Source organism: Phyllostomus hastatus, unplaced genomic scaffold (assembly GCF_019186645.2).
Source record: "Phyllostomus hastatus isolate PE091 unplaced genomic scaffold, TTU_PhHast_1.1 phas_scaffold_11, whole genome shotgun sequence".
Lineage (NCBI taxonomy): Eukaryota > Metazoa > Chordata > Mammalia > Chiroptera > Phyllostomidae > Phyllostomus > Phyllostomus hastatus.
The window spans coordinates 4379532-4406312 of record NW_025334005.1 but is presented as its reverse complement, the minus strand read 5'-3'; the positions used below and the strand labels follow the sequence as shown (position 1 = coordinate 4406312).

General features: G+C 54.9%; 1 protein-coding gene across 1 annotated transcript; it reads left to right on the top strand.

The window, feature by feature from the left end:
• The first annotated feature begins 11644 nt into the window (after positions 1 to 11644).
• On the top strand, positions 11645 to 25262 carry STIP1 (stress induced phosphoprotein 1). The gene is made up of 14 exons (XM_045855442.1): positions 11645 to 11786; positions 15075 to 15284; positions 16742 to 16883; positions 17050 to 17191; positions 17845 to 18013; positions 19001 to 19127; positions 19220 to 19322; positions 19603 to 19723; positions 20782 to 20878; positions 21007 to 21131; positions 23240 to 23276; positions 23945 to 24048; positions 24201 to 24373; positions 24770 to 25262. The coding sequence occupies exons 1-14, from the start codon at positions 11778 to 11780 to the stop codon at positions 24840 to 24842; spliced, it is 1632 nt and encodes a 543-aa protein (XP_045711398.1). The 5' UTR covers positions 11645 to 11777; the 3' UTR covers positions 24843 to 25262.
• The last annotated feature ends 1519 nt before the right edge of the window (positions 25263 to 26781 follow it).

Below are 26781 nucleotides of genomic sequence, written 5' to 3'. Positions count from 1 at the left end.
TGGCCAACTGCAGCCCGGACGGCAGCCGTTGACAGGGCACCAGGCACCAGCCGGCGCCCAGCATTAATGAGCACTCCGTCCATTTGCTCTGCCTCCATGAATCCGATAAGTGTTCCGACTGCCTGCTGGATGAGGCGGCTCTGCCCCCACGGCACGGATGAGCGACCCAGACTGGCCCAAGGTCAACACAGCTTGGGAGGGCTGAGCCCAGACTTCGGTCCAGGTTTTTTGGTTCCCATCTGTGGTCTGCAAAGTGATTGCACAGATGTCACTGTGATTCAGGAAATGAAGCATGTGGGTGACCCTGTGTATCTGTTTTCTATTGCAAATTCAGCAGCTTAAACAACACAGATGTACGTTCGAGTTCTGTAGGATAAGTCTGACGTGGGTCCCCCTGGGCTAAAATCAAGGTCCGAGCAAGGCCGCGCTCCTCTCTGGAAACTCTTCTTCGCCGTTCCCAGCTTCAGAGACCACCCAGGTTCCTGGGCTTGCAGCCCACTTCCTCCAGCTTCAAAGCAGGCAATGGTGCTGCGTCTCTGACCCTTCTCCCACGGTGGCCTTCCCCTCTGCCTCTCCCCTGCTTCTCCCTTTCGTTTTCAAGGACACTCTCGATCACATGGGGCCCACCAGGGTAACCCCTGACAATCTTCCAGCTGAAAGTCTGCCGAGTTCCATCTGCGACTTCCCGTCCTCTTCGCCCTGCAGTGTGTGACATACGCACAGGCTCCAGGTACTAGGGTGTGGACATTCTGCGGGGCAATCCTTCTGTCTACCAGACCCTTCCCGGCAAGGTCTGGGGAGGAGGACACAGCAAGAGGCAGAGGCCAGCGGTAGGGTCTCAGGCCCAATCAGGAGGCCGACGCCAACGCTCAGCCCAAAATCCACATGCCCCGTAGCTGCCAGGCCATGCACACGCCCGGACACCCTGGCCATCCGTGCTGATCTCTGTCTTCTCACTGGGACTCAGCTCTGTTCTCACAGGGCAGCCAGGATAGAGAAGGTGCCGGCGCACATCCCTCCCTCGTCTGGTCTAAGAGAGGCCTGGCCACACACCCGAGTGGACACGGGCGGAAGCATGATCTGCCAGACAGGACCTCCTCATCGGGTTGCCGCTGGACCTTGCAAAAAGGGTCAAATTTTTTCCGGGTACCAAAGGTGTGTGTGTGGTGGGGTGGGGGGCGTTCCAGGCCTAGGGACCCACAGGAGCACAGGCACGGAAGTCCGTGGAACGCCACGGCTCCCAGTGGGGCTGCTAGCACCGGCCTTGTCAGTGGAGGACTTTTAATGCTGGAGAGGGAGGGGCTTTTGTGTAGAGAAAGTCTACCTCCTGCTGCTTGTGTTTAAATTAATACTGTGCTTATTAAACTTATAAATTAAAAAAAGAGCTAGTTCTTCTTCAACGTCCAACAGCAACTTGCAAATCTAATGTTCTATTTATAAATCCACTAATTTTTATATAAAAATAAGAACTACTTTCACTTATTATCTGATGAATATTTAATTAATTCACAGGTTCAACAGATTACATTCTAAAAATGAATGCTAATTACAAACGTAGGTAATTAAATTTCCTAATAGATTTAAACTACAGTTTGCAGGGCTGAAATAGCTATTCCTCTCAAACACCTCAAGCTCAAAACAGAAGAGACACATCTAAACATATTTTTCTCTTGGGGTCTTTTTTTCTTTATAAACAGGGAGGGTGTGGGAGGGGGGCAGCAGCGAGGGTACCCTCCCAAGCCAAGCATATTTTTTTCTAATCAGTTAAACAATTCTTACACCCTAACAGATTAAACTTATAAATACAGTAAATCAGTTCTCTTAAATATTCCTTGTTATACATTTTATTTATTTATTTTTAGGGAGAGAGGAAGTGGAGGAGAGAGAAAGAGAGGGAGAGAAACATCAGTGTGTGGTTGCCTTTCACACGCCCCCGCTGGGGACCTGGCCTGCAACCCAGGTATGTGCCCTGACCGGGAATCGAACCAGCGACCCTTTGCTTCGCAGGCCCACACTCAATCCACCGAGCTACACCAGCCAGGGCAGTTCTCTTAAATATTCAAATGCTGTTTGTGAACTTAGATCCTTTTATATTGTCTAATGTATCTATTCCTGTGTAATAAGCCTCTGAAAACTTACTGCCTTAAAGTAACAACCAGCATGCTGAGTCGGCAGTGTGGGTGGGATGAGCTAGAAGGTCCATCTGCCAGTCTTGCCCGGACACCGCCGTGGCTGTGGTCATCTGACCACCCGGCTGGGTCTGGGGGCCTGGGGCAGCCTCGCTCACCTGCCTGGCAGCTGATGCTGGCCGTCAGCAAGGCCCCTCAGGTCTGCTCTCTGCTGCCCTCATCCTCCCATGGGCTAGACTGGGCACCTTCTTGGCATCGTCGTCTCTGGGCCCTGCTCCAGGAGGGGGACAGCAGAGGCTGCAACACCCCTTGAGGCCTGACTCTGAGGTCACACTGCACTACCTCCACCACACCCCGTCAGCCAATCAGGTTGCAAAGCCAGCCCATATCCGAGGGAATGGAGCTATAGGCTCCCTCTTAATGGGAGGAGCGGCCAAATCCCTTTGCAAAGGGTGGGCACCTAGGAGGAATTATTGCAGGCAGCCTGCCACTCGTACCCTCTAATTAAAACCACAAACCAAGCCCTGGCTGGTGTGGCTCCGTGGACTGAGCGCTGGCCTGCCAGCCCGAGGGTCACAGCTTCGATTCCCAGTCAGAGCACGTACCCGGGTTGCAGGCCAGGTCCCCAACCAGGGGCACATGAGAGGCAACCGCACGTTGATGTTTCTCTCCCTTTCTTTCTCCCTCCCCCGTCTAAAATAAAGAAATAAAAGCTTTTAAAAATGAATACGTAAAACCACAAACCAGATAGGGCAGATTGACTCAAGCATTTCAAACCCTTAAATACAGGTTCTGGGATGGCTTTGCTGGCTTCCACGTGGTTCAGGGCTGCGAGCCACCCCGAGGAGCAGGCTCCTGTCTCTGCAGGTGCAGTGAGCATTGGGACCACAGTGCAGCAAGGGTTTCCTGCCGGTGGACTGAGATCTCCGACGGGAGCAGGACCCAGGGAAATTCCTCCAACTCTAAAGGGAGCCCCGCCCCCACCCCACAGCCCATTCCTTTTCCCAGGGGCTGAGAGTCAAAGCCCAATGCGTCACTGTTTCCTGAGGGTCCTTCGCGTCTCAGCTCTACCCCGGGCCACCCTCCACTTCCTTCTCTCTCCTGCCTCACGTGGGCAGATGAGCCCCTACACAGCCCAGCTCCCCCTGACATCTCGGCTGTGCTGTGTGATGCCAACTTTGCATGTTGTAATGCTTGCTTAGTATTTTACTTCACCTGCCTGAGTTTCATTTTACTATCTGTTTCATTGGCTAGTGTTGTATAATCGCCATTTTGACAGATGTGAAAGGAAAGGATGGATTATGGGGCATTAAATGTCTGGAGCATGTAGCTATATATATCACGGGCCTCTGGCAGAGGATGAGCCCCCTGATTCCTTGCTCAAAGCAACCGGGTCAGTGGTTTGGAGAGAGCCGACTTCCTGTTCCGGGGGAGGGGGGAGGAGGGCCTGCGGGGGGGGCCCTGGAGCTGGCTGGGGGAGGGCACCAGCTGCCCCTCTGCTGACTTCAAAGAAGGACTGGTAAGGCGGTGAATGCTCAGGGGACATGGCGGGTGAAATTGCTTAAAGTGTACAAAAACCTCAAATAGTAATGTGTATTATTGTAACAGGGTGCAGCCGGAGGGGGAGCCCAAATGGGGATTTGTAATGGGGTCCAGAACTCAGGGTGTCCAGGAAATATTAGAAAAAAATATATATATAGGATGTCCTCACCCCCACCAGTCTGAGCTGGGGGAAGGGACACATGGAGCAGGGCCATTGAGAGCTGTTTTCCATAGCAACAGCTTTGCAGCTAACCTCTGGCGTGGTCATTTAACATATCTTTAACCTGTAACTGGTTTCACAGATATGTTAAACAGCTGTGGCCACGCTTTGAGCCAGGGGGATGGGAGTGACTTCCACCCAGGATGTAACTGGGAGGCAACTCCCCCTGGTTATAGCGCCTGTGTGAGAGCTTAGAGATGATTGGCTCCACACTACAGGGCCACGCCTGCCCGGACTTACTATGGCAGCCCAGGGAAGCTGGAGGAATGCGGGAACGCTGGCAGGTGTGACTGGTTGTGGGAAAAGTGGGAACCCAGGATTTAAACCCAGGTGCGGCAGCCATGTGGGGGCTTTTTGGGGCCACGGGGCTTTGGCAGAAGTTGGGGCCGTGCAGCTTTAGGGTGCACCCTTTTTGCCACATGGATTAGGAAGCAGGAGAGACTTTGCCTGGAAAGAAAGGGGTGAAAGGACCCTTGCTGGTGAGCCATGAGAAGGTGCCACATGGTTTGAGATTAACTGGAGATTGTGGTGGCGACACAGCAGATGCTGCCAGAACCAAGGGACTGCCTGAACCACGGACTTCTGCTTCTTTTCCTGAGATATGGTGCCCCGGACTGGGCAGAGGGGAGAAGGACTGTGTGTGTCTGGGTATTCTAAAGGACTTCAGTATTTTTAATGAAGACCATAAGTCATTACTCTGTATAACTTTTTTATTTTTATTTTTTAATGCCTTTTCCATCTTTTTAAAAAAGATTTTATTTTACTTATTTGTGAGAGACGGGAAGGGAGGGAGAAAGAGAGAGAGAGAAACATCAATGTGCAGTTGCTCTCACATGGCCCCCTACTGGGGACCTGGCCCACAACCCAGGCATGTGCCCTGACCGGGAATTGAACCAGAGACCCTTTGGTTCGCAGCCTGAGCTCAATCCACTGAGCTACACCAGCCATGGCTGTGTCACTTTTTAAATAAATAATCCCTTTGCTTTTCTTCAATCTCTGACATTGAGAGACGTCTTTCCCTCCCAGCGGGCAAGGTGAACCTAGTACAGGGGCAGGGGATCCCCAGAGCACGAGGGTGGGCCCATTCAGTAATAGTGTATCATTCACCCCCACCCCCACGTCTGTTCTATGACTTTACAACAAGTTTTAACGACATAATCAAAGTGAAAGCCCCACCCTGGCTGGTGTGGCTCAGTGGATTGAGCATCCAGCCTGGGAACTGAAAGGCAGCGGGTTCGATTCCCAGTCAGGGCACAGGCCTGGATTGCTGACCAGGTCACCAGTAGGGGGCATGTGAGAGGCAACCGCACATCGATGTTTCTCTCCTTCTCATTCCCCCTCCCTTCCCCTCTCTCTAGAAATGAATAAACAAACAAACAAACAAACAAACAAAAACTGGACTGTGTCCCAGGCCCTGTCTTCAGTGAACAAATCGGCCCCGCTCTGGCGGAAGCAGCATCTAGCGTGGGAGACCCACGGTCAGCAAGAGAACAGGCACAAGACATTTCGGGGGGCGCCGAGAGCTGCCCAGAAAGAGCAGAGAAAGACCAAGGGGCGGAGGCACGTTGAGGCCAAAGGAAAAGGGGAGCAGCGGAGAGGGAGGTGGGACCACGTGCCACCTGGGACGTGGGCTCCATACACCCGGGCATCTCTGGAGGGTGCTGGCCAAGGTCATGGACGAGCTGCCTTTTAAAGGGTGCCTTTTGACATCCGAGGAGCCATCAGCATTAGAGATTAGAGACAGTGATACTTGCACGAGCATTCGGGGCAGAGCCGGAGAGGAGCAGGCGGAGCCAGCTGGACTCCATCCGGGTCACCAGGATCTCCGCCGTCAGTGGAGGAGAGGAAAGCACAGGAAAGGGCCCGGGGCGAGGGCCGCTGTTCTGTGCACCAGCGGCTGTGCAACAGACTGCCTCAAGCTGCCTCGAGGCCTACCTGGCTGAAAACATTTAATTATATCTCACGATTCTGTGGGTCGGGAGTTTGGTTAGGGCTCAGCCGGGCGCAGCTAGATCCTTCTGCTCCATGTGGCTTCAGCTGGGGTCACTCCGTGGGGACTGGGCAGGGCTGGAGGGCCCGAGACCGCTTTCCTTGCACACCTGGGCTGGGACGGCTGAACGGCTGGGCTCTCCACGTTTGGGCTTCCCTGAACCACGGCTGCCTCAGGTCCGTCCAACTTCTTAGCCGGCAGCTCGGAGCTCCAAGGGCCAGTGTCTCAAGAGACAGGACGTATAAGCCGTCGGTTTCATAAGGCTTGGAAACTGGCCCGGTAACATGTCCACTGTGTTCTATTGGCCAAAGTAGTCCCAGAGCCCACCAAATCCAAGGAGAGGGGACAGACTGCCCCACCTTTCAGGAAGTGGGGTGTCACCGATTCGCACCGTCCTTGTGCCTTTTGACAACCTTGTCTGGGCATGGGGTGTCACATTACGCCCTGGGGTCGATTCAAACCTGCTCGTCGTAGCTGCTTTCCCTCTGGAGCCACAGCCCAGACTCAGGTATGCAAGAAATGTGCTTTACGTTTTCTTAGCTCAGGGTTTCTCAAGCTCGGTTCTCCTTACATTTGGAGCTAAATAATTGTGGGGAGCTTCCCTGCGCAGCACAGGGTGTTCAACAGCCTCCGTGGCGCCCGCAGCACGCCCACCTTCCAAGTTACGACAACCACAACTGCCTCTGGACACTGCGAAATGTCCCCTGTGACCAGAACCGTCCTTGGCCGAGAGCCACTGTGTTGGGATGAACTCACTCCGACTCCGAGCCCCCATCCTACCCAGCTGCCAGGACATTTTATCCCAGTTTCGACTGGCGCCCCTTCTTTGTCTGGCTGATTCCAAATCGGGGTGGGAGTGCTGACCCGCTGTCTCTCACGATCTGATCTCCGTCCGTGTCCTCGCCGCGCTCACCTCGGTGGTCGCCTGAGTGCAGCAGCTCCCCTCTCGTCTCAACCTGCAACCCTCGCAGGGCATGGCCTGGCAGCTGAGGCTGGGGGTCCTGTCTGACTCCAGCCACCCATCCACCCGGGCAGCCGGCACTCCTTCCCTCTCCCCGTCACAGCTAGGAGACGGCGGGGGAGTTGCCAAGGAGTCCGCCTGCGGCGGGCAGGATACTCGCTGACCATCGCTGTGAAAAACCGAGCTCAGAGACGCCTGCAAAGTCTTCAGCTCAGGAATGGCGAGGCCATTGATGAGAGGGAAGTCGAGGGAAGAATGAGTGGGTGGGGGGAGACCATCAGGAGCTCCGATGTGAACACATTGGAAAGCCCGTCAGCCTTCCCAGTGAGACATCGAGGAGGCATTTGGGTGGACACGTCTGGAACTTGGGAGCAGGATCTCGGCAGAACACGGTCGTGTGGGAGTCATCCAAGACGATATTTATAGCCCCGACACTGGCTGAGATCACTCTGGGAGGCAGCGTGGATGGCAAGGTCCCAGGCTGGGCTCTGGGGCTCTCTGAATAATTATCGGATAATAATTACCATCGTTGCATTCCTTGAAGCATCTGGCACGGCGCCTGGCTGTCCGTTCACTGAATCGAGCAGAACTCTGTGGCGCTTTGCTTCCCGCTGCACTTTCACCCACTGATCAGGACCCAGATTCTATCTTAGCGGGAGAGCAGGAGGTGAGGGTCATCCAGTGAAGCAGGAAAAGAAAATATTCCTGGGAATTCCTCGGAACCCAGAAGGGAACTTCACTCTCACTCGGCGATGGAAACTTGGATTGTCTCAAATTCCCACTTCGGTAGAGAAAGTTCCTGGAAAAACAGAAATCCCATGGGCTACAGACTCCAGAATTTGGAGCTGCAAGCCTCCCCTAGCCTCCGCTCCTCACTCCCGTGCTAAGTGTCCCCAGGTCTAGATGTGGTTTTTTTTTCTGATATTGGGAGACCTTTAAAACTGGAAGTTTGGCTGCAGAGAGCTTGGTCACTCCTTCCGTCTGTCACTTGCTCCAGGGATGCCCGAGGGGATTCGCCATTTTGCTCCCCACCCTTGGGAGCAGCGGCCCTGGAACAGCGGCGTGAATCACTTTAACTGTGATGCAATGCATGCACCACCGCCGCCTTCTGCGGTGGAGCTTCTGCTTGCGCCCCAGGGGTCTGGGGAAGGGGACACTGGCCGGGCTGCATTACGACTTCCTTGTCCACTCCAGAGGGCTCTGAGTTCACCAAGAGATGTGGAGAAGCCCACGTCGGCAGAAATAATGAGAACGGACATTTCTGAGTGATCAGAAGTACCTTTTCCACGACACTGATTACACTCTATACCTCATTAAGTTGCATTTTCTTTTCTGGAAGAAAGCTCGCAAGTTTTTATAAGTTTCAAGTCTGGCAAGACTCAAGTATGGGTTATTCTGTTTAATCCTCATAATAACATGGAGAAGTCACCTGCACTTCATTAGCCCTCTATGCACAAGGTCACAGAGCATAGAAAAGCCGTCTTCGGGTTCCTTGAAAATTCCAAACTTTTTTTTCAGCTTCTGCACCTTCTGTTGTTACCCATCCTAGAACCCCAGCCCCAGCTGGCTGCTCCGCACTGCACAGCTAAGGGGCCTCATTACTGCCCACCTCCAGGAGCTCCTTCCTCTCCTGCTTCCTTAGGTATTCTCTGTCCCTTACCTTTTGCTTTCTTTATAATACCACTCTAGCATTATCTTTGCTTGTGCTTTTATTTTTATTCAACAGATGCATATAGTGCTTACTCTGTTGCTAGGCACTGTCCCAAGTGCTTTACAGATACCAAATCATTTAATCCTTACGACTACGCCGGCATTGGAACTTCTTCATCCCCCTTTTAACATGGAAGAAATGGAAGCACAGAGAGGTTAAGTAGGTTGCGTGAAGTCACACAGCTGATGAGTTTAAGTATCGTCTGTCTCTCCCACCCCAAGATCTATGCAAGCAGGCGGAAGTTGCGTCTGTGGGCTGCCTTGTTTAATGCTGAGCCCCTGTACCCGGAGCAGTGTGTCCCATGCAGGCAGACTCTAAAAAACGGTGCATGGGAGAAGCTACGGCCAGGTTGCACAGAGCGGAACGGGAAAGAAGCCTGGAGACGGGCTGTGGGGAAGATAACTCGAGGCTTCGAAAGGCCGCCGGAGGCAGAGGCAGGGCTGGTCTAAGGCACAGCAACGGAATTGGCAAGTGTGGTGGTCTGCAGAAAGTGCCAGTGAGCAAGGAAAGGTCTCGTGGACAAACTTAGCAAATGAATGAGAGACAAGGCCGGAAGGTTCAGAGTCAGCCTGGTATTCCCCCTCCTCCACACTCTGCATCCACTGCACCAGCAGATCCTGTCGGCCCCTCTAAAACACATCTCAACACAACTCTTCTCCGCCCTCTGGCGCTCCCGCCGTGGCCCAGCCACTGTGGCAGCTCTCCCAACACCCGCCCCCCCCTTGCCCTCTTCCACACGGCAGCCAGAGGGATCTGATGAAGGCACCGTTCTGCTCATCATCTGCTCACTATCTGCAGAACCTAGCTCTGCTGCTTCTCCATCTGGCTCTTTCTTCCCTGCTCCCTCCAGTTTGGCCACCCCCAGGTAGCTCCTACCCCGGGGCCTTTCCATTGCTGTTCCCTCCAACGGCAAGCTTCTTCCACAGACTTTTCATGAAGCTCACTCCTGTTTTTCCCCAAAAGTTAGCTTCTCACTGCCTGGGCCCCCTTCCCGCAAAGCTCTTTGCACCTCAGCCTTGATTTGTTTCCCTACTGCACTTAAGCAGATACCCTACATACGCTTTTAAAAATCTGTCCCTTCGCTAGCACGAGTAACACAGAAACTGATTTTTGTCCATTTTGTTCACTGTATTTTCCCCCATGCCCACAATTACACCTGACACATAGTAGGGCTTTCAACACTTGATGGCTTAATGAATGCCTATGTGCCAGGCACTGTGCAATGCGCCTGGAACACAGGATAAAGAAAACAGACCCGCCCTGGCTGGGGTGGCTCAGTGGATTGAGGGCCACCGGCCCGAGAACCCAAGGGCCGCTGGTTTGATTCCCAGTCGTGTGAGCACGTGCCTGGGTTGTGGGCCAGGTCCCCAGTAGGGAACATGCGAGAGGCAACCACATATGGAGGTTTCTCTCCCTTTCTTTCTCCCTCCCTTCCCCTAATAAAATCTTAAAAAAAAAACCAGACCCAAGACCCTCCTGGACCTCACAGAATGTGGCACTGATACCAGTTGCTAGTTTAATTTGTGACTGGACTCATATATAATCACAGCGTTGGGAAAGCAAGTAACAGGGAGACAGTAATGAGTGTGCTTGTTGGGGGAACCTTGTGAGTGCCTCTCAGCCTGAGAGATGAGAGGTTAACCTGGAGGAGCTGGTGGAAGGAGCAGCATGCAGGGGGGCCCAGCACGCAGGAGCCCATCTAGTTCAAGGACAGGAGGTCAGTGTGGCCGGAGTTCGGTGCTGGAGGTGATGGACAGGGAAAAAGGGGTGGGCAGCTTGGGCCTGCCAAATTAGGCTCTGGGACCCAAAGCCTCCAAGTTTTAAGGAAGGGAGGGGGGTTGGCAGGCATGTGAACCTGCGGTGACTTTGGCCACAACGTCGGAGGTTGCTGGGGTGTCAGAGGCCGCTGTGGAGACATGCTATTGACATACAGAGGACACGTAAAACCCCGGGAAGGGATGGCATTAGCCTCAGAAGAGCAATAATAGGGCGGGACCCAAGACCCTCATCCAAGCCCTCTCCACGCCGGTCAGGTGGCTCCTTTGCGCCTACCCACCGGTCCAGGTGGAAAATGAGCATTTAATTCTGCAGGCCCATCTCTCACACTCGATGACCTTCCTTTTGCCTCTCGGTCGGTGCTGCCTGCTCTGCCTCCTGCAGCTGGGCTGCGATGTAAGGCCAAGAGGAGGTCGGGCACCACCTTTGAGCTCTGTTCCCTTCACCCCTTTACATCCGAACAATGGAGGCAGCTCCCTTTCATTAAGTGCTAAACACCCCATACGAACCCCCTCGTGGCCCTAGATTACCTACGCTTTGGCTAAGAGGTTCAGAGAGGGTGCGCGTCTCCACTGAGGGGACTCGGCCGGCCAGCAGAGTGAGATCCCGGGTCTGTTCCACCCAAGCCCCAGTGCCTTTACGGCCACGCTGTAATTTTCAACACTCAGAAGCCAACAGCTGGGATCCGGGGACGGGCCAGGGAGCTCTCCCAAGGTCCCCTGACGGTCACCCTCACCAGCTGGGACCCTCCGGAGCACAACGCACGGGCGAGAGACCGGGGCTCTCCACCGCTGGGGAAGAGCGAGTCGTCTCGGCCGGACCGCAGCTTAAGGAGGAGGGAAGCGGCCCGGAACCCGAGCGGTCCCCAAAAACCCCGGGCTCCCGGAGCCACCACGGCAGAAGGCAATCGCAGCTGCGGACTCCCACAAACCCCACACTACTCTTAGAAGGGCAGCGATTAGAACCTATCAGCGTAAAGCGTCGGCAACTCCCCGCCCAACAGAATTTTTTTTCATCTAAGTCCACCAGCCCAATGGGAAAAGTGGAAATTTCCAGAAAGAAGAAGACCAATGGGCGCGGCCGGCGGGGCTACGATTGGCGAAGCAAGCGACCAATCCCTGTTGCAGATATCCGTCCGTCCCTCCAATCGCGGAGCCTAAAATGGGCGTGGCTTATCTAGGAGCGCCCAATCCTGAGGCGCCTTGGAGGCAGGGCCGAGGGGGATTACTCCCGGCTGTTCAATGAAAGAGGAGAGAAGATGATGGGCTAGATTTGAAGCCAATAGTAGAGAAGCAGAGAAAGCCCTTAGAGGAGCGTGGCCAGTGAGCAGGCGAGGAAGGGGCGGGATCCGGGGGTCCCGGCAGCTTCTAGTAGGTTCCAGAAGGCGGCGCGTGCGGTTGGTAACGCGGAGCGGACGGAGTCGATTCAACCGGGTTCCTGGCCGGGCTATGGAGCAGGTGAAGGGGGAGGGGCAGGCTGAGGCCCGGGGTTCTCTTCTGGACCGGTCGAGGCCCGGCCGCGGTTGGGGGAGCGGGGCGGGTACGGGATCGTGGGGGGGACTAAGGGTAGCCCAGCAGCGTGGAAGGCAAGGGCGTGAGGGCCGCGGCCGGCGGGCGATGAACGATGGAGCCAGGCCCGGCCTCGGGGAGCGTCGCGTCCACTCAGTACCAGTCGCTTCTCGACTCTGCGACGGGGCCCCAGAGTAGAGAGCAGTTTGGCGTGAGTCCGGCCCGCGGCGGCCAGAGGGGTCGTGGCCTAACCCCCGGAGGCCTCCCGGGAGGTCGCTCCGGGCTAAGGGGCGGGGGGAGGGGGGATAGAGCCAGCGACTCTGGGAGGGATGGAAGCGGGCGAGGGGCCTCGGGGCGGGGGTCGCGAGGGATCGGGCCCACTGAAGGCAATTCTACTTCTGGGGGATAGATGAGAGAATGTCGCCTAAGCCGCCACCCAGGACTTGGCCACAGTTAACTCGAAGGAATGCCGGCAGCGGGGACAGGAATACGCTGGAAGTAGCCGAGGGACTTGGGAGCCCGTGGGGGAAAGGAAACTCTTTTTCTGCATCTGATAATCGGGATTGGGAGAAGGTTGAGTGCAGATGTGACGAGCAGCAAGCCGGCTTCTTTGCCTGCTGCAGGAAAGGGGAGGAGCAGCAAAAGTCCTTGGAACGAACGCCGTCTCCGCCGGCGCTTCACAAATACATGTGCGGCCCTCCCCCTTCTCTCTGTCTGTCTTTTCTTGTGTGCGCGGTTCTACGGTAACAGGACAGACACCTCCGAGAGGTCGGTTTCTAATTACACGAGATATTTCGACAGTATGGATGAGCAGCCCGAAGTCAGTGCTGCCTCTGCCCAGCATTTTGGGGGGTTCAAGTGTGTGAAGCTGCTGCTGGTTGGTTTCAATGACTTGATCGTGTATCCCGAGTGGCTTGAAGGTTGTGACGGGCCTGGAGAGAGTATGCCATTGGGAGCTGTCAGCGAGCTGCAGCGGTGGACTGGAGGGGAGGGGGAGAGAAAAGGGCTTGTTTTTGGTGTGATCTACAGAGCTGAACTTTCTGCTGCAGGATAGCTGTTTAGTCAGATCTGAAGCCTCTGCTAGATTGAAAAAGGAAGAGTGGAATGGAGAAGAGTAACTTTTTTCGCTCTTGTAGTTAACTTCTACCTGGGAGTAAGTAGGCTGTGATACAGACAAGAAAAGGACTTCTGAAACGAGAAACACAAAGAGGTGTTGTTGTTGTTGTTGTTGTTGTTGTTTAAAATCCCTGCATTTACCAAGGTAGAAAAAATTTTTCTTTTGAAGAATAAGATGACACCACTGGTCATGGAAGTGCTGGTACAGGTGAGCTGTGAACGAATGTCAGACAGACCCAGGACTGCAGATCCGCCCCAGCGGCTGTACAGATGACCTGGCGCGTAACTCCTGGTGTCCGAGTCTGCCTTCCGAGACCCACTCCTGAGAGTCAGCGTGTGGCTTCTCTGCCTTTTGTTTCTTCTTCAGCTTGGAGGTTCATATTTCAATATTAGGGGAATTCGAGTATCCAGAATTGTGTGTGTGTTTTTTTAGAAATAAGTGCAGTGCCTTTCAAATAAATCCTACAGCAGTACACTGTATTTGACCCAATATGTACATACAACTGTGTAACGCTTAAGGAAACGGTGCTTACTGCTGTGTGGGCTGCACGCTGATATTTTCTGTTCCACTCGAGCTTTTAAAGTGCTGGTTGTGACCTACAAATGGGGTTTTGTGCCTGAGTATACTCCGTTTGGGAAATGATGGTCTTTTTAAGATTATATTTATTTAGCTTCAGAGAGAAGAGGGAGGGAGGAAGAGAGGGAAAGAAACATCTGTGTGTGAGAGAAACACTGATCTGCTGCCCTTCGCAAACCCCCAACTGGGGATCTGGCCAGTAGCGTCCTGACTGGGGATTGAACCGACGGCCCTCGGGGTCACAGGCCTGTGCTCAGTCCAATGAGCCACGCCAGCCAGGGCCAGTTGCGCCAGCTTTTAGCCTCCATCCTGGGTTCAGAGGGTTTTATCCCTTATTTGCTCACATTTGTTCGTCCCCTGCCTTTTCTCACTTTGAGATTCTCTTTTCTCTATTGGAGGCTGATGGAGGTTTCCACCTGGTGTGCCTCAGACTTCCAAAATCATTTCTCTTAACGGAACATCGTCGTCATTTTTAATAGATTTGAGAGGGAGGAGCAGCTGTCAGTGGCCTCCTGCCTGTCAGTGGCGCCCTGACAGGAGGTAGAACCAGGGACCTTTTGCTGTGTGGGCCGCGCTCCAACCAACCACGCCACACCGGCCGGGGCCACAGAATGCCTTCTTGCATCAGCTACTGGCTCGTGGGCGGGTGACAGATAAAAAGAAAGAATGGGAAAGAATGGTGTAGTAACTGGAATGACATAGCTCGGTCTCAATGGATGTGTTCGCATCAGAGGTGTGGCCCTCCCTTTCTTGTAGGGTGACCCTGGTTAGAATGAACCCTTTTCACTGGGCCTCTGCTCTGGTGGCCGAGGCTCGCTTCACGTAGTTAAACCTTTTGGTGTATTCCTGCTTCTTCCAGGCTGAGTGTTTGAGAGGACAGGGGGTTAAACCTCTAGTAGTGTTTCTCCCCCCTCCGTCCCCTTTGTAACATATTAGTGTTTAAGCACTGCAGAACCCGGCGGGGGGCTGGCCTCCCTTTACCCATCGAAGAACAGATTGTTACTCTGCCATGCTGTGACGTGCCGGCACACCTATAAATGGAAACATGTAGGATTTCCCCTGATCGTGGGCGAGCATCTCGAGCATCTCGATGCTGCCGAGGAGCCGTCCTCCAGCCCTCGGTGCACACGTGCTCCGCCCCTTTCCCTGTGGAGTGACTGGGCTGTGCCTTGTCTGTTGTTCGGACTCGGGAACTCTGTGCCGGTGGGTTTATTTTCACGTGGCAGGAACTCCCAGGTGTGCCCCTGGAGTGGCTTCATCAGCTCCGAGCAGAGGCTTGGAAGAGCAGCTCGGGGTCTTACTAGCCCACGCGGGAACCAGTGGGAAGCACTGTCAGGCTGTTCCTGCCTGGTTATTTTCTTCTCTCCTTGCTGGCTCCCAGGGGTGTGGAGGTATACATGAAGTCCTCTGTGATTTCTCTCTTCTGATCTGTGAAGTAACCTGTTCATTGAGAACCACAGCAGAGAATGAGCATCACATAAAAAAAATTGGGACGAAGAAAGTGTGCTGCGGGAGAAACAGGCGCCGACTGCTTCTCTTCGCAGGTGAACGAGCTGAAGGAGAAGGGCAACAAGGCCCTGAGCGCGGGCAACATCGACGATGCCTTACAGTGCTACTCCGAAGCGATTAAGCTGGACCCCCAGAACCATGTGCTCTACAGCAACCGCTCGGCGGCCTATGCCAGGAAGGGGGACTACCAGCGGGCCTACGAGGACGGCTGCAAGACTGTGGACTTGAAGCCCGACTGGGGGAAGGTGAGCTCCGGGGGAGCTGCGGCCCCTCGACCCCCCCAGAAGTGCCTCTGGCATGCAGTTCTTTGTGTGTGGGTGTGTGGGTCGTTTGTTTGTTTGTTTGTTTGTTTGTTTGTTTTAGAGAGGGGAAAGGAGGGAGAGAAACAGTAGTATGTGGTTGCCTCTCACACGCCCTCTACTGGGGACGTGGTCCCCCAACCCAGGCATGTGCCCTGACTGGGAATCGAACTGGTAGACCTTGGGTGCACAGGCTGGCACACTTGCCAGGGCTGGTGTCCAATTCGTAATCATCAGACCCTCCTGACCTGGCTTGTTGCTGAGCCCAATAGCCTAGTAATATAGTGCCCCTTTAAATATGTTCCTTAGAGTGACAGCATAGTTCATCGACTTGGAGGTCCCATCAGTTCTTAGGACATGTCTGTCTTTTTTTTTTTTTTTTTTTACCACTGAGAAAGAAAATAATGCCCAAGAAACTAACAACGCTTGATCATAAGATGAATTGGGATTGGGAGGGGGCGCCTCTTTGATATTCAGCTGGACTCTTGAAATGTCAGTCTTGGCATTATGTCCTGACCGTTTTATTCTTGGGCCTCCATGAATGCCCATTTTGTTCTGTGAAATGTAAACTAGATTCTTTCTAGTTCACCTTCTGGATTTACCTCTAGGTGTCCTTTACGGTCACGAGTTGCCTAACAGCAGGGGTGCATTCTGAGAACCGAGTCACTGGGTGATGTCCTGTTGTGCGGACATCACAGGGGCACTGACACAGACCTAGGTGGTCCCGCCCATACACACTGTGGCCGTGTGGTCCGGCCGAGGGCTCCTGGGCTACAAGCCCGCACAGATGTTACTGTACTGAACTGTGTAAGCTACTGTAACGCAATGGTAAGTTTTAAATATCTAAACGTGTAAACCGCCCTGGCTGCTGTGGCTCAGGGGATTGAGCGCTGGCCTGCGAACCAGGTCACCGGTTGGATTCCCAGTCAGGGCACATGCCTGGGTCGCAGGCCAGGCCCCGGCTGGGGGTATGCGAGGGGCAACACGATGTCTGTCTCCCTCCCCCTTCCCCTAAAAATAAATGAATAAGTAAAATCTTAAAAGTAAAAAGTAAACATAATATAAACCTAGGAATGGCACAGCAAAATACGGTATGAGAGATACAAAACCGTACACTCACTGGGAAGAGCGTGGGGGGCGGACGGGTGTCAAGGCCTGGGGCCTCCGCTGTGCTGCCCTGTAGACTTCGCAAACACGGTGCACTCGGGCCGCACCACATTGCTTTAAGAAATGGCGTGGCATTGTCCTGTGCCGTTAGGGTGGCTACAGTGTCCCTAGACGATGGGAATTTTTTAGCTTCGTTACAATATTGGGAGACCGCTGTCACGCGTGCAGTTCGTCATTAACCAGAATGTCTTTCGTGGCCCGTGGCCGAATTCTGCGTCTGTCTTTGCTGATGGAAGGGCTATTCTCGAAAAGCAGCCGCTCTCGAGTTCCTAAACCGGTTCGAAGAAGCCAAGCGGACCTACGAGGAGGGTTTAAAGCATGAAGCGAACAACCCTCAGCTCAAAGAGGGTTTGCAGAACATGGAGGCCCGGTTGGCAGGTGGGTGCCTCGTGCATTGTCGTTTCCCTTCTTTTCACCCGTTGTCTTTAAGAGTGGGATTGATTTGGAGGCTTTCCCCCTGAAGTGTCGGTGAGCCGCAGGGGTGTGGGATGCAGCGGGCATCCCACGTTCAGGGGACCGATGCGCTGTCCTTTGTTTGGATCAGAGAGGAAGTTCATGAACCCTTTCAACATGCCCAACCTGTACCAGAAACTGGAGAGCGACCCCAGGACGAGGGCGCTGCTCAGCGACCCTTCCTACCGCGCGCTGATAGAGCAGCTGCGCAACAGGCCGTCCGACCTGGGCACGTGAGTTCGGGCAGCGTGAGTCGTCTGGGGACGGACTCGGGCGCCGTGCTTTCTTCCCGGGGCCCTGTGGTGGGGGGTTCCCTTGTTCGCACCACAGTGTTTCTACTTCCGCTTTCTCTCCAGAGAGCAGTAGGGGTGTTTTGGTTTGTGTTTCTGGAAAGGGTCGGGGAGCACGTGGCAGAGTAATCTGGAATGTCCGTTCCAACCCCCACGTGTCTCTTCGCTGCTCCTGCACCCCTGATCTGGCACCCGCGTGTCCTTCCCACACCCGTGGGCCCTGCTGCCTCTGTCGGTGTATTGGAGTGCAGACTCACGGTCGAAAGGAGTGTCAGGCGTAAAGGGGGATCCCTAAATCTTGGGTTGGTGTCTGGGTCTTATCTGAATCGCTCTGGCTCCCGAGACCAGATGGGGTATACACACAACTCATTTCTTTATACCTGTTGGCTCAAGAAGTAAGTCTACCTCTGTGACCTCAGTTTAGACAGATTTTTGAAGGGTTGAATGTTCCCCGGTTGTGCTCATGGTAAGTGCAGAACCCTGCAGTCTTTCGACGAGTGGGGAACTTCTACATACAGTAGTCGGAGCTTGAACAGTACACGGGCGTCGAAGGTCAATTGTGGGGAAGAATAATCGTTTTTCTTTCTTTACCCCAGGAAACTGCAAGACCCTCGGGTCATGACCACTCTCAGTGTCCTCCTGGGGTTCGACCTGGGCAGCATGGAAGAGGAGGAGGAGGTCGCAACGCCACCCCCACCACCGCCTCCCAAAAAGGAGACCAAGCCAGAACCAATGGAAGAGGACCTTCCAGAGAATAAGAAGCAGGTCTCGTTTTTCCTCTCGTTAATGTCTCATACAATTGTAACAACCCAGTGGGCACAGGTGTGTCAGATGGGAACACCTATGGGCCTTGATGGCTGTATACTTTCAGGTGCTTAGTGCGTGCTAAGGTTCTTATAATCAAAACGATCGATAATGGGCATGAGTGATTTCGTGGGAACCTTGTATCTCAGAGACTTCCAGCAGTGGGCATTGCCCTGTCCTGGCCCCACAGCTGCTACACCTCTGCTGGGCGGGTCTTGGCCCGGGCGGGCCGGTGACCTTGCGAGCGATCCTTGTCCTTGCCGTGACCCAGGAGAATGTTGTCTGTGTTGGTCCTGAGGCTGCCACTTCTGTGTTTGGTTGGACGTAGCGCATGGGTAAAAGCTGTCCACTTAGCAGCTACACTGCCTTCCAGAGCGGGAGGCGAGTGCCTGAGTGCTTTTTCCCCTCCTTGTAAGTGAGAGGAGCAGATTGGCGCCAGATTTAGCACCTTTCAATGGGTGAGCGTTGGTTGTTTGGGGTGTCTCTGCGCTGGAAATAGGCCCCGTGGCGTGGGCGGCAGTGAGCTGCGCTGAAGACTCGTGCGGCCCTTCCCGAGTGTGCGCCCCGCCCTCTGCTGCCGGTCCCTGGGCCCGCCGTGCAGCAGAACCTGGGCCGGGCGCCGCGGTAACGCCTGGTACAGAGCTATGCTTTCTCTCTGAAGTTGACTCAGGTCGAAGGGATTTCCTCTCCCCTGAAGAAGCCCTCTGTTTTCTGACAAAGCTCCAGGAGAGTGGGTGGAGGGGGACTTTGGGAGGAAGCAGATACACTTTGCATTCTAACAGCCAGTTTGAAACTTCACCGCTGGAAGCTGCCAGCTGGCTGACGAGGAGGCCCTGGATGCGAAGAACCTGCCTCCTCGCATAGTAGGCGCCTGTGAGCGCTCGGGCCCCTGCTCTTTCCGCCGTCCCGGCGGGTCCGCTCCGCACTCACCCTCTCGAACCCCTGCAGGCCCTGAAAGAGAAAGAGCTGGGGAACGAGGCCTACAAGAAGAAGGACTTCGACACGGCCCTGAAGCACTACGACAGGGCCAAGGACCTGGACCCCACCAACATGACGTACATGACCAACCAAGCAGGTGAGGCCTGGGGGAGGGGCCGGCCAGCCGGGAAGCGGGTGGGCGGCAGAAGGCGCGGGCTGACTCTTCTCCCTGACTGCCCTGCCCGGCAGCCGTGCACTTCGAGAAGGGCGACTACGGCAAGTGCCGGGAGCTCTGCGAGAAGGCCATCGAAGTGGGGCGAGAAAACCGGGAAGACTACCGGCAGATCGCCAGGTACGCCCCACCCCTCTCCTGGAGCGCCTCGCGGTGGAGGTTTCAGTGTCCCAGATTGGAATTTCCCCGAGTGGGGAGGGGGCTGCTGGCCGCGAGTGTGCGGTCCGTTGTCCGATAACTGGCTACCGATGGACTGGGGCGGAGGCCCCGGGAGGCGCTGGGGGCCAGTGCCCCAGCAGCGCCCACGGGCCCTGCTCCTAGTTGCCGGCGTGCTTTATGCGTGGGGCCCGCCTGGCCTCGGCTTCCCCCAGCAAGTCCTTTTTCTTCTTGTCTTTGTCAGAGCTTACGCACGAATTGGCAATTCCTACTTCAAAGAAGAAAAATACAAGGATGCTATCCACTTCTACAACAAGTCTCTGGCAGAGCACCGAACCCCAGACGTGCTCAAGAAGTGCCAGCAGGTGAGCAGGGCAGGAGGGGGGTGTGATGTGTGGTCTCTTCCTCTGTCCCTGTTCTACTTACTGCCACGTGACAGTGAACCCTGATTCTTTTTAAGCAGTGTCGTTCGTTATACGACATCGTCCTGTTACTTAATGATAACGTGTCAGGCAATGACCCAGGTTTTTGGCTGTCCCTTTCTTTTTTTTTTTTTTTTTAAAGATTTTATTTCTTTTTAGAGAGAGGGGAAGGGAGGAAGAGAGGGAGAGAAAGAGAAACATCAGTGTGGTTGCTTTCACACGCCCCCCTACTGAGGACCTGCCCCACAACCCAGGCGTGTGCCCTGACTGGGAATCGAACCAGCAACCCTTTGGTTCTCAGGCTGACACTCAATCCACTGAGCCACACCAGTCAGGGCTGGCCATCCTTTTTTGTTATCCAAGATTTCAACCTCTAAATGTGTTAATAGTGCAGATTGGTGTGCTAACGATGTTAATGGTTCTTACTGTAACCTGAGATTTTTCTTACATGCTCGAAGAGCTGTGTATTTTGCCAGTTGTTACAAAGTATGTAGGAGGGATACTTGTATTCACCAAAATACTGGTCAGAAAATAATTTCCGCTGTTAACACGTGCGCCCTTTTCCTGTGGGGCACGGGTTTGTGCCGTGTGTACGTCCGTGCCGTCCTGTTTCATGCCAAACCTCAAGAATGAGGTTCCCATTCTCACTCCCATTTAAAGTTCTTAAAAACTAGACCTTGCCAGCAGTGCTCTGAAAATTAAAATTCTAATCTACCTTTTAAAGACCATTCGTAATGTTTCTGAGAGTGTAAATGACTGTTCTAAGCATTACTGCTCTGGCTTTTGTGGCTCAGTGGATGGAGCGTTGGCCTGTGAACCAAGGGGTCGCCAGCTTGATTCCCAGTCAGGGCATATGCCTGGGTTGCAGGCCAGGTCCCTGGGGGGGGGGGGGGGCGGGCGTGAGAGACAACCATCATATTGGTGTTTCTCTCCCTGTCTGTGTTCCTCTCTTCCTCTCTCTGGAAATAAAATCGTTAAGAAAAAGAAATCTTTTTCCTCAGGCAGAGAAAATCTTGAAGGAGCAAGAGCGGCTGGCTTACATAAACCCTGACCTGGCTTTGGAGGAGAAGAACAAAGGCAACGAATGTTTCCAGAAAGGTGCCCGCAGCCCGGACAGCGGCACTTCCGGATGAGGGTGGCGTGGACGTGCAGGGCGCACGAGCCTCGGGGGGCGGGGCGTCTTGGTCCTCGATGCAGTTTTGAAAGTTTCTCTCTCCCTTATCCAGGGGACTACCCCCAAGCCATGAAGCATTACACAGAAGCCATCAAGCGGAACCCAAAAGATGCCAAGTTGTACAGCAACCGAGCGGCCTGCTACACCAAACTGCTGGAGTTTCAGCTGGCACTCAAGGTGGGAGGGTCGGGGTGTGGCGTGGCCGTCGTACGACCTGCGCGTGGGGGCGGGGGGTGCGTCTCCTCCTCACGTTCTGCTCGACACCCACGTGCCGCTCAGGTCAGCCGCAGGTGCGAGGTGCGGCAGTGGGCAGAAGTAGCTTCCAGCTGTGGGTGTGCAAATCACTGAGGCCGTCCCTGTGTTATTACTTACTGTGGTGGTGTTTTCCGGGGAAACGACTGGAAACCCACGTTGGCCCGTCCCTGTGCAGGACCTGTCCTCAACAGGCCCTGGCCCGGGGGGTGGGGGGTGACGGGGGTTGGGGGGGTGTTTGAGCCAGAGGACCCTTTTCCGCCTTGCCTGATGACTCTCACGCTCTCTCTCCCCGCGGTCCCTCCCCGCTTCTGTTTCTGTTTGCTTTGCCTTCGTAACCTTGTAAGTGTGTAGGTCAGTGGCATCAGGGAGCTTCGTTCTGCTGTGTGTGACCGTCGTTGCCGTCCTTGGCCAGACCTCCTTCCCCTCCCAAACCGACACTCTGCGGCCACTCTGTGGCCCTTCCGCGCCCCTGCCCCTGCCACCACACTCCTCTCTGCTGAGAATTTGATCATTCCGGGCACCCCACGTATCTGAGGCCAAACATTTCACTCACCTGTAGTGCGTTTAAGGTTCACGTAATAGAAGGTGCCAGCGTGTCCCGCCCTTGTAGGGCTGATGCTGTTTCAGGGTACATTTGTACCACCTTTTGCTCATCCCTGTATTCACTGATCCATGTTTCCACTCTTGCGAATGGTGCTGTTACGCATGTCAGTGTATAGTACCTGTTAAAGCTTCTAGCTTTAGTTGTTTCCTATTCACCAGTGAAGTGATGGGTCACAGGGTAGTTAGTTATATTTATTTCTTCCTGATTTACCACGTTGTTCTCCACAGCAGCTTTACCGTTCTTCATTTTCTGGTGTTCGGCTCAGACAGACAGGCCCGCCGTCCTCGGTCACGTTACGTGTGGTTAAATGTGGATGTATCCGACGCTGTGGAGGAGTTATTCCTCACTGCTCCCTGGAGCACAAGCTGTTTTGCGCCTCTCTCGGCTATTTTTTAGCTGCTCTCCAGGAGACAAACCGGGACCGTTTTGTGGGAAGGTGGAAGCGTGTGATCTGTCTAGAAACACCTGAGTCTGATGGCTTCGTTTTTGCTGCCATTGTCTTCTGGGCCTGTGGCCTGGAGCCGTCGCTGGTGCTGAGCGGCTTGCACAGCGTCCAGCGGGGCGGTTTGCAGAGCAGAGGGTCACACTGTCAGTCACCCGTGGGGTGGGGGCCGGGGCGGGGAGCAGCACGTTCCCTGTCATCCCTGTCACGCAGGCAGAAGGGGAGAACGAATGGGTTCGCTTCCGGTCCCGGGGAGCCTCGGTGGAAGAGTTGGGATTAGGGCTAGCTCTGCAGACTGCACGGCGTAGCGTGCTTCTTACACAGTTTTGTATTGTGAAGATATTTCGAACAAAAATACACAGAATGCCTGTGTATCTTTCACCCATATTCAATAATACAAGTATCGATCCGTTCTTCGCTGAACCATTTGTGAAAGGAAATTGTATACAATTTGGCACTTGACCTCCAAACTCGTGACTGTGCGTCTCCTGAAACGAGCCCCCTCCCCCAGTCGAGCCCCCTCCCCCCCCAGTCGCAACGCGTCCAGCGCCTGATGATAACAAAACTGATGACAAAACGGAGGCGGCCTCGCATCAGCGTGGCCCTCAGAGCGCTCTGCTTGGGTGGGGTGTGCCTCACAGCCGTCCGCGTCTGAACCCGTGTGTCCGCCTCTGCCTGGTCGTCGGGTCTCTTCACCTCAAACTAGAAGACTCCCCACTTTTTACATTTTTTCCCCCACGTTTTAAGTAACAGCCTTGTGGTGAGAAGCCCAGGCCACTTGGGTGGGACGGTCTGTAATCGGACTTGTCGACCCTCGTGGAGCCACCCGAGTGCCGTGACTGGCAGGGCGCTGGAGGCAGAAAGGGTTGGCCGAGGCCTCTGCGGTGGTCTGGGTGGCGGGCGCTGCGTCACGCCGAGGGAGCGGTCTGCCTCGAGGGAGCTGGTGGAAAGGAAGGGGCCTGATTCCTTTGTGCTTCTCCCCAGGACTGTGAAGAGTGTATCCAGCTAGAGCCAACCTTCAGTAAGTGCCTTTTCCCCGCCTCCCCCTCCCTTGATCCTGGTCAGAGAAGGAGAGAAGGGGCCTGCCGGTGCGCCGGCTCCGTGGGCTGGGTGTCCTTCCATGAAGTGAGCGGTCGCCGGCCGGGTGGATTCCCACTCGGGGCACACACCTGGGTTGTGGGTTCTGACCCTGGCTGGGGGCACACACAGATGACCGGTCAGTGTTTTCTCTCCCTTCGCCTCTCTTCTGAAGATGAGTAGATAAAGTCTGCCCGGGCTGCTGTGGCTCAGTAGACTGAGCCCTGGTCTGTGAACCAAAGGGTCGCTGGTTTGATTCCCAGTCAGGGCACAGGCCTGGGGTGAGGGCCAGGTCCCCAGTGAGGGGTGTGCAAGAGACAACCACACATTGATGTTTCTCTCCCTTTTCCCCTCTCTAAAGATTAAATAAATAAAATAAAATTAAAAATCTAATAAATAAAATAAAATCTATTAAAAATAGATAAAATATTTTAAAAACGTATTTAAAAATTGGGGGGAGAGACTGTGTTCTCCGTGTGCACGTGTGTCCTCGTTCAGCAGCGGGCACCAGCAGGCTGGAGGACACTGGCGCCCGTGAAGGGGGGTGGGGGGAGAAGCGGCCCGGGGGGCCTTGTTGTGGGGGGTGCCTCACCCCTCCCGTTTCCCCCGCAGTCAAGGGTTACACACGGAAGGCAGCCGCCCTGGAAGCGATGAAGGACTACACAAAGGCGATGGATGTGTACCAGAAGGCGCTAGAGCTGGACTCCAACTGCAAGGTGGGGCTGCTTCTGGCTTCCAGTGAGCTCCCCTCTGCCTCCGCTTCCCCTTCGGGTCTTTGCCGTGTTCGTTCCCTGGCCCTGCCCTTATCTTGGACCTGCTCGAGCAAGTTTTGCTAACGCCCGCCCCCTTTGGCTTTGCTGGAATGCAGGAGGCAGCGGACGGGTACCAGCGCTGTATGATGGCCCAGTACAACCGACACGACAGCCCCGAAGACGTGAAGCGGCGGGCCATGGCTGACCCAGAGGTGCAGCAGATCATGAGTGACCCGGCCATGCGGCTCATCCTGGAGCAGATGCAGAAGGACCCTCAGGCACTGAGCGAGTGAGTAGAGGACGGGGAGATGGCCTTGGGGGACGGAGCAGGGAGGACGTGCAGGAGGCAGGGGTGGGTGGTGTACTCGGTCAGCCTGGGTGGGCTGTGTCTTGTGTGGGTCCTCCTCGGAACATGAAGGGTGGGCGGTGGGTGGTGAGCTGGGGGCTTCGTCTGTGGGTTAGCCCTGACGGCTGAAGCGGTTCGTGGAGAAGGCTGGTGTTTCTGGGAGCAGCCGTGCCCTCGTAACGTGGAACTGGTCAGGGTCTGACCGCGAGCAGTGCGGGCCCTTGGCCGCCTCCCGCTGCTGCCTTCCAGCGGGTTCGCACGGCGCCTTGCTCCCAGAGCGAGTAAGACAGACCTCTTCCGGGTTAAGTCTCACTTCAGACTCTGCCTCTTCTCCACTAGACACTTAAAGAACCCTGTGATAGCACAGAAGATCCAGAAGCTGATGGACGTGGGTCTGATTGCGATTCGGTGATGACGCGCTCGTCATCCCCTTCTCTGCGCCCGCGTGTGGAAGGAGGAGCTGGGACCCGGCGAGCAGCACGGCACGGAGCCAGGAGGGGGGGGAGCGAACGACCGACCTCTCTATATTTATACAGACCCCCCGTGCGGAAGACACGGAGACTCGTGCCCGCGCTCCTCCGCAGCCGCTGCCTCCGGGCCTCCCAGCACGTGCATGGTCTCTCCTGCTGTCCTGAGTTTCCTGTCTCTGTCCCCCGCCCCCAGTCACTGTCTCAGCTGCTCGCCCACCGTTTGTTGTTTTTTATTTGGGGCAGTGGGCGTGTGCGGGGAGGGGAGGGTGTTGTTCCCGGCCTCAGGTCCGTCCCAGCTGTCTTCACGGTGTTCGCTCCACCTCCCCTTCTCCAATAAAGCAAGCCAGTCGGGCATGGTTGTATCTCGTGACGTCCTTGAGTGGTTTTTTTGCCAAAAGACTTCTATTTTATTTATTTAGTTTTAGAGAGAGGGTAAGGGAAGGAGAAAGAAACATGTTAGACGGATCGGTTGCTTCTCACGCATGCCCTGCTAGGGACGTGGCTCGCTACCCTGACTGAGAATCGAACCTGTGACCTTTCAGTTTGCAGCCCTTGCCAAAAGAAGTGAAAGGGGCTGTTCTGCAGGGCTCACAACCTGGGTTGGGAGAGGTGTGTCTCAATGGACCAGGCTACCAGGACCCTTTGCTTTGCAGTGGGAGTCAGCGTGAGTTTGTCCTGGTTCCACCGCTTCACTGAGGTGGCCACTAGGTGGTGCTGCCGCTCAAGGAACTGCTGAAAGCAACGGCAACTCCTGCCTGGAGGCTGAGAGGCCAGGTTCAAGGCTAGGTTGGGACAAGGGGACTCTACAGGTGACTCCCATGCTGACAGTTCACATGCTAGACTCAAACCAAAAGCCAGCTGGACCCAGAGAATACTCAGCTCCACCCAACAGACAAAACTGTTGCCACTACTGGGGATGCTTTGGAGCTGCCTTTTTGGGAGATCAGATCTGTTTGTGACTAGATGTTTTCGTTTTTAAAGAAGTCACTGCTCACAACTGGGCTTAAAGTAAAAGCTTTTTTTATTTTAAACAATGTGTGGTTGCTGGGGGTCATGGCCTGCAACCCTGGCGTGTACCCTGACTGGGAATCGAACCTGTGACACTTCGGTTCACAGCCTGCGCTCAATCCACTGAGCTACATCAGCCAGGGCTCTTAAAGTAATAGCTTTTAATCACATTTTTCCCCTGGTTGCAACAAACTTTCTAAAGCCTTCTCCAAGTGGGGCTGCTGCGGGGGCAGGAGTAAAACTTCCTCTTTTGCTCCAAGAGAAACTCTGGGCTAGGAAGCCGCTGAGGCCAGCAGCTGTCTGCACTTCCTGCTCCCTTGACTTTGCATAAACTGGCTTTCCCCTGGGAACCCCCGCAGGCCCCCTCCCCCACCGGGCAGCATGGTTAAGAAAGCCTGTCCTCCCCAGGGACTCTACTGCCCCTTGGGTGCTACTGTCTCGGGGCTCAGTTCCCTCCAGCCCTAAACTGATCCTCTGCGCAGGCCGGGTTCCTGCCAGGAGCCAGGAGCAAGCCACGGTCCAGCTCTCCCAGAGCTAACAAGCATCCTGGGGCAGGCTAGGGCAAGGGCCAGAGGCACAGATGGGCTACCAGGGACCCTCTGAGGTCACATCTGAAGAGGGACTTCGCAGGACTGAGCTGCTGGTGTTCTGGGGATGAGGGTCCTTGCAGGTGGGACAGTGGAGGGTGGCAGGTTTGGAGTCTTCCCCGGAGGCGTGGGCCAGGGCCTTGGCGAGTGATGAGCCAATGTCGTTCAGCTGCGACCTGGGGCATCTCAGACATGGACACGTTTGGAAATAGAGACCGTTCACTGGGGACAGGAAAGACTTAAAGGATTTGTTTTTCCTCGAGCCTTCTTCAAGTATCTGGTGACA